Genomic DNA, 12,757 nt, shown 5'->3' on the forward strand with positions numbered 1-12,757 from the left:
TCCTCACATAAACCTGAAGCACCTGAACTGTAAAATAGCAGAGTGGGTGGTCGCACATTATTGTCCCTCAGACGGAGCTGTAGAGTAATATCACACACAATACGGCACTGAATATTAATGCCACCACTAAGTGTGTGTGTGTTATATATATATATATATACACACATACACACACACACAGAGGGAGATCCGCACACACTTAAAATGGGGTTGTAGGCGCTGAAGTCACATATGGAATACAAAAAGCACACTTCAGTCCTATCTAGGACCAAAAACAGGGACCGGCACACCAACAATGTTTTAAGATGCAAAAAATATATTGAAGCTTAAAAAGAATAGCCATGCTCAGAATGCATATAAGACAGCAGTTTAGGTCACATAACAGGAGCTATTTACACATAGATGACTTATCATTTGCCTGGTGACCATTGTAGTCCTGGGCCCGACGGCCGTTTCGGTGTGTGTACACCTTAGTCATGTGCACATGGAAACTAACAGAGCCGGCTATTAAATAGAAAAAAAGGCGCCTAATCAGCAGCCAAGTGTGACTCACCTGTTAGGCTGTCACACCGCAGCTACCCCACACTCCCGGTAATATCCTGATACCGAGGAGTACCCAGCATTCTGTGCGGCAGCGCATCACCTGCGTTGTGGGGAAACCACGTCAGCGTCGACTTCAGAGCCTCCAGCAGGGGATGACGCACATAACACAACCAATCACATACAACGGCTGTAAAGCACATGTTGTATGTAAACAAAACGCGTCACTCAGGACTTGCCTAAAGCTAGGAGGATCATTGTCTCCCTTGTAGCTGGCAATACGGTCCCTGAGCACACATGGGTCTGTCTGACAGGCACCTATCTTCTCCAAATTAACCCTAAAATTACAGAAATATCAAAAAAGTTAGAATACCGCAAACAAAAAAAGGATAATTTAATAAAAATAGTAGGGAGAAGTACAAGAGGTTAGAGGGCCCTGCTCAGATGAAAAGTTCATGGCAGTAGTCACAGATGATACTATTTTAAAAGTGTCGGTGTAAAAATACCCAGTGTGACCAGTCGGAGTAACCAAGATAACTGGAAAGTCTTCTCACAAGAGCATTGTAAAATATACAAACGTTTCATGGCACAGACAGGCAGAGAAAATAGCCCGGAGACAATGAGGAGACCTTTTTCATTTCACAGAGTGTAACTGTGCATTCTGGACCACCTCGAAGGGGGGACCATCTTCCAAAGCCTTATGCAAAAAGTCACAGATGTCAGGTTGGTCGCCAGAAAGGACTTCCATAAACCCTTCAATATGAGGATTTTGGCCTACGGCAAAAACATTTGCTGCAGCCAGGCATCAAACGGAACCCCAGAAAAACCATTTACAGGCAAGAAGTATAGTTTGACGTCTTGCAATTAAGAAAATAAAGGTGGGAATCTAATGTGTGCACGGTGTTCAACAATGACTGGGACCTGTACTTGAGCAAAACATCATTCAGGTAGAGAATTATAGTAAATCCCCAGGACCATTATAAAGGGACACCATCACGATAACAAACTTTCTTAATAGTGGAGCATTTTTAGAACATATGAAAGTGCCCTAAACTTTAAATAATGGTACTGAAATGCAAAACTGGAGGAGGACCTAATGTCTCTGCCATATGGGGCTGTGCAGGTATGCATGCATGATATCTAATACATGAAATCACCGGTCTATGCTTTTTATGGCAGACATCAATGGGGTATATTTACTAAAGTGAGGGTTTTTAGAAGTGAAGAAGTTGTCCATAGCAACCAGTTTCTATTTAATATTTATCTAGCACCTTACAGAAGATAATAGCTAGAATCGGATTGGTTGCTATGGGCAACAGCTCCACTGCTAAAACCCCGCACTTTAGTAAATATACCCCAAAGACTTAATCACCATCAGGCAGCTGTTCAAGTATTTTAAGTTAAGAATTTGCAAAAATAAGACTTGTCTGGCTACTGCACCAGGATGAGCTTGGAGTAAAACCTCAAACCTCTTTAATTTAGAACATCCCCCCTCATAAGTGCAACATCATAGGACAAGCAATAAAAAAAATAGTAATAAAGTTGGTGTGGAAATTTATGAAAGCAGCCTTGGCACTGGGGAGAAATAGTACAGTTCTTGCATACCAGCTAGGGTCCAATGGGTAACAGTAGTGCAGCTAATTAAATTGCTTTTTACAGAGGCTTGTGGAAACTATGAATGAGGATACCGATTAGCGATGGTCCAACGCATAAAACAAGAGATATGGTAAGAACTTACCTTTGTTATCTCTGTTTCTACGAAGTCCATAGGGTCCACAGGGTTGACCTTGGGGTATAGGTTGGGAACCAAATCCGGGCACCACGCAGTTAAAGCTTTTAGCTCCCAGGATGCACTGGGTCCACTCTCCCTATAACCCCACCCCCAAGCCAGAGGCACCTCAGTTTGTAAGTAGCCAAAGGCCGGAGGAGGAGAGAAAAAGAGAGAGAAAACTGGAACACTCAATAACCATACTCACAGAAATGGGAGACGGAAAACCGGTGACCAGCCACACAGCCCATATGAAGCCAGGTGCGTCAGGGCGGGCGCCCTGTGGACCCTATGGACTTCGTAGAAACAGAGATAACAAAGGTAGGTTCTTACCATATCTCTTGTTTTCTACTTCAGGGTCCATAGGGGGTCCACAGGGTTGACCTTGGGGATGTCCCAAAGCAGTTCAACCAAGGGTGGGGACGCTCCTGTGCTGAGAGGAGAATCCGTCGCCAAAAAGGAAGCATCCTGAGAGGCAAAGGAAACCAATGCCTAGAACCTTAACAAGGTGTGGACAGAAGACCACGTGGCCACCTAGTAAGGCAAAACAGCCGAGGCGCCACAGCGAGCCGCACACGAGGGTCACATGGCCCGAGAAAAAACAAGCATCAACAACAGGAAGGCCTACCCATGGGTAGGCCCCTGAGGAAGACCTACGAGGCCATCCAGCCAACATTTGGTTATAGGCCGGCCATCCTTTCCTGTGAAAACCAGAAATCTCAGACCACCAATAAGGAGTCCGATTTCCGTAAGGAACCTGAACGGATCACATAAATCCAAAGAGGCCAGACCACAGTCAATGAGGCCACACCAGCCGAGAGGACTGGGGACAGAATGGCCGTACCATAAGTTACAGAATAATATGGAACCTGAAAACCACTAAGAAGAAACACAGGGCGAGAGCAACTCCCACCCTGACATGATGCCCTCCAGAAGAGGGAGCCACATGAGAACGCTCCCAATTCAGACACTCTCCTGGTTGATATAAACACCCTGAGAGAAAGAGAGAGCCTAAGCAATAGACCATGTAATGGCTATCACAACCAGCGGTTCCATTGACTGTCCCCGGAGGTAACGAAGAACCACTACTTACTCCCAAGGAGTCCCTAGGGAGGACAAATGGAGGCATAATCAAGAAAACACTCCAAAGGATGAACTGGATACCAGAGTGGAGCAATTCCATATCTTAACCATACTGACAGTGTAGAGATCCGCACTGTCAGGAAGACCAGGCCAAGTGTGAAACCCAAGCCAGCCGGAAGGAATGCCAGAATATCTGGAAATCCTGGACACCGGAGGATTGTATCGACAGGTACAATACCATAAGATTTATGGCTGCCACAGTTTGTGGTAGGTCCCAGCAAAAGCTGATCCATGTGCTCTAAACATTCCAACGATGACAAAGCCAGGGAAGCCGTAAGACCACTGTAAGGACACAGTCAAAGACAAACGACCCAGGTCCAAGGCAAAACCAAGGACCCTGAGACAACAGGTCCGGGCAGTGAAGCATCAGGGATGGAGTATCGATGTAGAGACTCCGAAGATCCAAGTACCCCTGACATCTGGGGCAATCAGGAGCCACCAGCAGGAAAGCATCTCCGTCTCGATTGAAAACACTTCCAAAGACCTCGAGGAAGAAGGGAGACCGGAGAACACAGGTACACAAAGTGGAAGGACCACTTCACCGACAAAGAGTCGCTGAAGGTTGCTTCAGAATCCCCAGAGCTGGACTGTAACACCATAGTGTGATAAAGTCAGAAGGCCATGAGGGTCACCTCAGGGGGGCCCCCCCTGCTCACCAGGAGATGAAACCTCTCTTGGGGAAGAGACTAGTCCCCGGGATGCACGTCGTGACGGCTGAGGACTCCCGCTTCCCAATGGAGAGCTCCTGAAATGAACGCTGCCGAGATGGTCGGGAGGAGACCCTCGGACTATGTCCGAATATGTGACATACCTGTCATTGCCACCCAACGAACAGTGTTGCTAAAAAGGAAGCCACTGTCCTGACCCTGTCGGACTGAACCTTTTCAGGTTCACCGGGAAACAAGAGTTATGCCAGAGTAAGTTAATTGACAGGGTGGAATCGACAGACGTCCAACTGCACTGAAAAGGATTCGATCCAGACACTGTCCATAGCAAAGAAAACCCTGGACGAGATGGCCATAGCCACCCGGACAGGGACAGACTTGCCTCCGGAGAGAGCATCATCGTTTGAACAGTTATCCGACAGAAAAAACTCGTTCCATCTGGAGATGAGCCAATTATGGAAAGGCCTGGAATGGAACTGAGCCCATTCCACCATGCATCCCAGAGTGTAAAGACATCTGTCGACTGCGCAGACAACCATGTACTCCTAATGGAAGAGAGGAGATTCCGTCTTACGCCAGAAGAATTCTCAGATTCTGAGAATCCAGCAGGGATCCTAGATGAAGAATACCCAGAGAGGGATGCATGGAGGACTTTTTCCCCGTTGATTAAACGTCTGCACCCCGAAGAAGCCACAGTCATCCTGACCTGGCCGTAAAGTACCCCGGTGATCCCGCTAAGAGCAGGAGGCCGTCCAGGTACAGGAGCATTGGGATATACTGAACAGAAGAACTGTCAGAAAATCCAAAACGCTGGTAAACCCCTGTGGGGCTGAGGACAGTCCCAACAGGCAGAGCCCAAAAAATTGTAAGTGTTGCTGTGATACAGCAAACCTCAGCCCATGCTGAGGAAAGATCTCTGTAAGTACCCGTAGGCACGCGTCCTGTATATTCAGTGATACCATAAAGTCCCCAGGTTCCAAACATCGTATGATGGAGCATAGGGATTTCCTCCTGAGCCCAGGTAGCTTTAGGAACTGGTTCAGGGAATTGAGACAGAGAATAGGCCAAAGAGGACCATTCAGCCACCGCACCAGAAAGAAAACAGAACAACCAGTCCCTCACTGAGATAGTGGGGATGGCCTAATTAGCTCCGCTTACCGCAACAACTGCATAGCTTTCTGGATCTGTAAGGCCCTTGTAAAGAGGGCGTACCCTCCTACCCACGTAGCCGCGGCAACTTGACACTAATACCGTGCGAACTGAGAAAATCGGTATCTCCCAGTTGTAGGCCTGTCCCGTCAGGCTGAAGAGATATCCGTAGGTTCAGAAGCAGGATCGGCTGGCAGTCCAGGCCTGCTCGGTACTGGATATGTCGGCCCTTGTAGATGCCGACAGTCTACGAAGAAACAGACCTTTAGGCTGACCCAGAGGACAAAAAAGACTTAACAGACTTAGTCTGAGGCCTTGTAGTGGGCATAGCTGAAAGCGGTAAACTTGTCGTTAGTAATACTGCCAATGTTACTACAATCTTGTCAAGGTCAGGACCAAACAATATCAACCCTAAAGATGGTATCTGCACCTCTGCATTCCCAGAGCGCAGCCATAGGGTATTACGGAGGATACAGTCGCAGCCGGAACTCTGAAAGTTAGGAGACTGGTATCCAATATAGGCATTTCCACCTATGACAACAGCATATATTACGTGAGCGACCAAATACATTTGAACCCCCGACGTGTTGGAGGGGAAAAAATGTTACAAATGCATCAACCCAATATGCAATAGTATTAACCAACCATGCTATAGCCATGGTAGGATGGGTAACAACTCCTGAAAGCAAGTATACTGATTTCAGGCAGAGTTACCACCTACGGATCCGAAGAATCCGACCACGCAGGAATGGGAGGCGTAGTAACGTCTGTAATCAGACGAGTAACACGCCCATCCACCCCAGGAGGGGCTCGTGATGACCCTCAGGGAATTTGGGACAGGAGGCCAAACACTGTTGTAACACCTCCTATCTGGCAACAGCCAGAGTCCCGCTATGCGATCCACCCGCTAGTCAGCAACAGGGAACCCGAAGGCACGCAATACTGAGGGTGTATGATACAGGTGCAGGTCAACATTCACTCTAACCAGAATGGACCTGCTACCAGCCTTAAAAATAGGCTTCCCCCCGTGTAAGAGGGAAAGAGCCCCAAACAGTACCCAGTTCACGGCAGAGCCAACTGGGAAGTACCCACAGGGCGTCAACCACGCCAATTAGCGTTTCGTAGAAAACGACATCCACCCAGGGTGGCTGTTGTGGTAATCCCTGCAAGGGGAATGACAGACTATTGTGGCACCAGGGGGAATTCATATACTGCGAAAAACCCCTGCAGGGAGCGGTAGTCTGTGTCACAGGGGAAGAGTGCAAGAAGCTGCGAGATACCCTGAGATGAAAAGGGCAGTATGGTGAAGTAACCCCAAGTGAGGTACAACAATGGGGCCCGCCCGGCGATCCGCAATTGAGAGGATCCCGAGAAAACAAACCGCCCAAGGGGGTCGTGAAAGAGGCCAGCACCAGATGACGCCACATACAGAACCCTTTATGAGTCAAATCCTCCGCACTAACACCTGCAGCACATGACTTGCAGGATAGTAAAAATGGGTGCAGTATAACGCTCTATCTCCTGGTCAGACATATCTGACCAATCTTGGCGGAAATATTAAGCAGCACTATACTGGTCCTGACTGATGCCAAAAATTAGCTGCAGGGACCCATTTTCAGCGTATGCAACACACAGTTCCATCTAAAATATGGCAACGTGCAGCACGCAACAGTATGTGACAAACCACACAAATATTAACAAGTATATAAATGTGAGGTCTCAGAACCACCCTAAGTACAGCTGTATTAGGGCAGATAAAGAAAAGGGATAGATATACACTGACAGGTGAGAGAATAAAGTACAGACAGTCAGCACTAGCATAAGTCACATACAATGCAGATATATACATATATACATAAACATGTCATATAATATACTGCACTATTACACTGCATTCAACTGCCCAGATTCAGTGTCTGGGAAGGCTACAGCGCTGTGTACACTGACCTGATGGTGAGGTACGCAGGGGGACTGGACCAACTGCCATCCTGAGAGATTTCTGCTGCACCACAGAGATAAAATGGCCGCTGGAGACCTCAGAGGAAGCGTGGCCCGCGGAGGAAGCAGCTCAGCGACGCCAGACTATGGATACTGAAAGGCGCGCTGAGCTGAGGGGAGGAGCCGCTGTAACAGGGAAGGCTGCCTCCCCTGGCCGGCTATTAACCCCCGGGACGCCGGCTCCCTGCACCGATCGTTAAGTCCCTGGTGGTCTAGTGGACACACGGGGTATGGGGGGCCCGCCGCCACTGCCGGCGCCTCCGGTCTGTCCCCTGAGACCGGAGGCACAGGACTGCATTTGAAATGCGCGGATCACCGCAAGCGGTGATCCGCGACCTTACCTGCTCCCCGTGGATCCGGCAGCAGTCCTGGGCGCCCACAGAGTCCGGCTAGTACAGACTCTGGGGTCCCGCTGAGATCCCCAGATCTGTACTGGCGTCTCAGCGCCAGCGGGGTGACGGAGCGGCAGCTTAGACGTCCTATGGACAGTCCGACGCTGCCGCTCTGAAGAGTCCAAAGTCCATGGAAAAAACTTTGTCCCTAAAAAAATAAAATAAGCTTAGGGGCTGCTAATCAGCTCCCCCTGCGCTAACGGTGACCCGACTCCGGCCGGGCACCAACTTAAACTGAGGTGCCTCTGGCTTGGGGGTGGGGTTATAGGGAGAGTGGACCCAGTGCATCCTGGGAGATAAAAGCTTTAACTGCGTGGTGCCCGGATTTGGTTCCCAACCTATACCCCAAGGTCAACCCTGTGGACCCCCTATGGACCCTGAAGTAGAAATTGGCCACAGTTCCGGAAATCGAACGCTGATTGACCGAATCTAAGGATAATGTCCCGAAGGTACAGGTAAGACAAAAGCAGGTTCTGGACTTCCATGCTGCTTTTGTCCATTTCCGGAACTATGGCCCAGGACTCCATATTTATGGTTGTACCTCTGTGCTGATTTGGATCATCGCTAATCAGGATCCTCATTCATTGTTGCCACAAGCTGGTAAAAAGCACTTTAATTAGCTAGAATACTGTTACCCATTTGACCCTATTCTTTATGGCTCATCCACAAAGAATCAAATTAAAAGAAAAAAGAAATAGAACACACACACTGCACAAACAGCTCTTGGGCAGGAACCACAATCTCAGCGTAATTAAACTAAACTACAGTTCTCCTAGCGAGCTCGTGGTGTATCAAGGAGTGCCCATACTCCTCTAGCAATCATTATGCCCTCCAACAGCCACAAAAGAAATAGTGAAAACAGGCAGCAAGTCTACTTCATTAACAACATGTAAGATGCTAGAACATTTAAACACACACATCACTTCCACATATTTACCTGGCGTGGAAGTGGCAGGAATTCATCCTTTATTTGTCTTAACTTTGTGATTTTAACTCTGCCAACATTGCCAAAGTCAACATACTTTATGACGGCATCTTGAGAACCAGGTAATCCTAGACAAAAAGGGAAACAAAGTGAAAGACAGACAAAACAATGCACCTCCTCCTTATTAGTAAACGACTGTTACCTACTTGGGGCTACAATTATTGATGCCAAACTGATAAACTAAACCCTCTCTACTCAAACTGTTGTGCTTGTACCAAAATATGTTATTGCTGTACATCAAAGCCAACGGTTTTAAGCAAAGGATTACAATAGGTTTATAACAAAGACGAATTAAATAAAGTTATGAAGAAGTATATTTAATGCATAGAGAAGATCTTCTCAAGCCTAAGGTTAAAAAAGCCAAACCTTTAGGTAATGAATGGTCATTTACCACTACTTATGGATCCAATCAGAAAAAAATTAGTCAATCGTCAAAAAAAATTGGCATCTACTTAAAAAAGGATCCTATCCTGAAGAGTATTATCCCTGATGTACTCCAATTTATTTATAGTAGGGCAACTAACCTCAAGTGCCATAATGAATCCACTAACCCTAAGAACACGGGTTTCGTCGATACGGAATGATTACAGTTTGTAAATTAGTCCCTAGCAAGACTTCTTAATACACTTCTTTGTTGTTCAGAATAAGGAATTCAAAATTATGGATTTTATAATACCATTCCTGTAATGTGGTGTATTTAATCGCAAGCTTGTGTGGTCTTTTTTTACGTCGGTAGGACCACGAGAGCTTGGCAATTTCATCTTACCAAGCATACAAGAAATATTAAAAAGGGACTTACAAACCACAGCTTATCAGAGTATTTTAAGTCCTCTCACAATTGTTGCACCCAAGGTTTGAAACAATATATTGAAAGACAACATAATAAAGCAAATTGGATAGAGAAAATCTACGCGCTAAGGCCGAATAGTCTTGGATCTATAAATTGAATACAGTGTTCTATGAGTTTTGGAAATTGAGGTTTTTAATCTTTGTGCCTTCAATTTTACCTTTATTCTTTTATAGAAAATGTTTAAGATATGGGTTTATGAATCATTATATATTTTGGTTACTACAGCAACATATAATTTGATGCAATATCTGGATGCAGTACATAAAAATTAAATCTTTTGACAAAATAGGATTTTGGTACTTGCCAATAAATCCCTCTCTCCAATTCCACAGGGGTCACTGGACCATAGACAATGTGGTATATAGGTTGGTAGAGTAGAGCCTGGCACTTTTAAAAATTTTTAGAAGTGTGACTGGCTCCTCCCCCTCTATGCCCCATCAGCCCCAGTAAAGAAACCGACCCAGAGAGGAGACGGAGAATAGGAAGACGAGGAGAAGGAGAACGCCACAGAACGGAAAAAGACCGACTCAATGCAGGGAACACATGCAGTCACACAACAATATAATGCAGAGGAACCACAGTCAAACTAGGCGATAATGAACCAAAAACAAGAAGGTAGGAAAACAGCGCTGAGTGGGCGTCCAGTGTCCCCCGTGAAATCGGAGAAAGGGATTTATTGGCAAGTACTAAAATCCTATTTTCTACTTCATTCACAAGGGGACACTGGAGAATAGACAATGCGGACATCCCAAAGCTAATCTCCCATGCGGGAAGTGCTTAGATCTTGCAGATTTAGCGGCCAACCGAACAGGGACTGCCACACACTGACAGTAGGACAACAAATCGAGCTGAGAAGCAAGCGACGTAGAGCACAAGAGAGAATCAGAACTCCGTGCAGGACAGTTGCAGGTAATTCCTCAAACTCCCAGCCTAAGTCGAAAGAAACAGAAGAAACGGCAACCCTAGTCGCACACCATGGATGAGCTTCCTCAGAACACTGTACTGTACCAAAAAATTGCTAGGGAGGAAGGTGAGAGCGTATCCACGAGACCACTTTTGTGAGTCAGGCTTATGGTTGTATAATGCCATGAGTCGGCGAACTGTAGAAGTCGGCCTCCAACCCTGGGATCCCCCAAGAGGAGGTCCGTCCCATCAGGCAGAGGGATTGTCGACTGGGAAGCTGTACGTCTGGCCACCCTAGGCTTCTGAGATCTAGACTTGGTTGTCTGTTTGATGCAGGCTGCCTTGGAAAGGACTGTCCTTTTACCTAAAAGGCTTAGGGGTAGCTGCTAAAATTAAAACTATACCCCATATTGATCTCTGTGGACTTCCTAATGACCGTGAAGAAAATCGGCATATACTAATCCTCAGGTTCGCAAACTCGGTCATCAGGACCCCAAACAGCGCAGGTTTTCCAGGTCTCCTCATAGAATCACAATGGAGATAATTAGCTCCACCTGTGTATCTTTTAAAATGTGTCAGTGAGTAATGAATACATCTGTGCACCTGTTAGGTTACCTTGAAAATGTGTACTGTGTGGGGTCCTGAGGACAGAGTTTGAGAACCAGTGATCTATTGTACACTGGGCTAGATAATCCCAGGTTCCAGGTTTTAGTGTATATGCTGTCGAAGCAAGCACTTAAGATATAAATATATAAACATACAGTGCATCCGGAAAGTATTCACAACGCTTCACTATTTCCACATTGTTATTTTACAGCCTTATTCCAAAATGGAATAAATTAATTTCTATACACAATACCCCATAATGACAACGTGTAAAGTTTTTTTGAGATTGTTGCAAATTTAATAAAAAAAAAACTACTAAGAAATCACATGTACATAAGTATTCATAGCCTTTGCCATGTAGCTCAAAATTGAGCTCAGGTGCATCCTGTTTCCACTGATCATCCTTGAGATGTTCAGACAGCTTAATTGGAGTCCATTTGTGGTAAATTCAGTTGTTTGGATATGATTTTGAAAGGCATACACCTGTCAATATAAGGTCCCACACTTGACAGTGCATGTCAGAGCACAAACCAAGCATGAAGTGCAAGGAATTGTCTGTAAACCTCCGTGACAGGATTGTCTCGAGGCACAAATCTGGGGATGTGTACAGAAAAATATCAGCTGTTGTGAAGGTCCCAATGAGCACAGTGGCCATCATCCGTAAATGGAAGTGAGTTCGGAACCAACAGGACACTTCCTAGAGTTGGCCGGCTGTCTAAACTGAGCGATAGGGGGAGAAGGGCCCTAGTCAGGGAGATGACCAAGAACCCGATGGTCACTCTGTCAGAGCTATAGCATTCCTCAGTGGAGAGGAGAACCTTTCAGAAGGACAACCATCTCTGCAGCAATCCACCAATCAGGCCTGTATGGTAGAGTGGCCAGACGGAAGCCACTCCTTAGTAAAAAAGCACACGGCAGCCCACATTGAGTTTGCCAAAGTGCACCTGAAGGACTCTCAGCCCATGAGAGACAAAGATTGAACTCTTTGGCATGAATGCCAGGAGTTATGTTTGGAGGAAACCAGGCACTGCTCATCACCAGGCCAATACCATCCCTACAGTGAAGCATGGTGGTGGCAGCATCATGCTGTGGGGATGTTTTTCAGCGGCAGGAACTGAGAGACTAGTCAGGATAAGAGGGAAAGATGAATGCAGCAATGTACAGAGACATCCTGGATGAAAACCTGTTCCAGAGCGCTCTTGACCTCAGACTGGGGCGACTGTTCATCTTTCAGCAGGACAATGACCCTAAGCACACAGCCAAGATATCAAAGGACAGGCTTCAGGACAACTCTGTGAATGTCCTTGAGTCCAAACTTGAATCCAATTGAACATCTCTAGAGAGATCTGAAAATGGCTGTGCACCGACGTTTCCCATCCAACGTGATGGAGCTTGAGAGGTGCTGCAAAGAGAAATGGGCGAAACTGCCCATAGATAGGTGTGCCAAGCTTGTGGCATCATATTCAAAAAGACTTGAGGCTGTAATTGTTGCCAAAGGTGCATCAACAAAATATTGAGCAAAGGCTGTGAATACTTATGTACATGTGATTTCTTACTTTGTTTTTTTAATTAAAATTTGCTAAAATCTAAAAAAAACTTTTTAGATGTTGTCATTATGGAGTATTGTATATAGAATTTTGAGGACAAAAATTGATTCCATTTTGGAATAAGGCTGTAACATAACAAAATGTGGAAAAGTGAAGAGTTGTGAATACTCTCCGGAAGCACTTTACACATATGCAAACCTCTAAGTTTGCA

General features: G+C 46.1%; 1 protein-coding gene across 14 annotated transcripts in view; it reads right to left on the reverse strand.

Moving 5' to 3' along the window:
* Window positions 1–12,757, reverse strand: part of RNF17 (ring finger protein 17) — a 502,688-nt gene that overhangs the window by 233,026 nt on the left and 256,905 nt on the right. For all 14 annotated transcript variants that reach the window (XM_088458561.1, XM_088458560.1, XM_088458571.1 and 11 more), the window contains one exon: window positions 8,593–8,708. In XM_088458561.1, coding sequence (XP_088314687.1) covers window positions 8,593–8,708 — 116 coding nt within the window. The remainder of the gene's footprint in view (window positions 1–8,592; window positions 8,709–12,757) is intronic.

Source organism: Taudactylus pleione, unplaced genomic scaffold, assembly GCF_031769625.1.
Source record: "Taudactylus pleione unplaced genomic scaffold, aTauple2 ptg000842l, whole genome shotgun sequence".
NCBI classification, from domain to species: domain Eukaryota; kingdom Metazoa; phylum Chordata; class Amphibia; order Anura; family Myobatrachidae; genus Taudactylus; species Taudactylus pleione.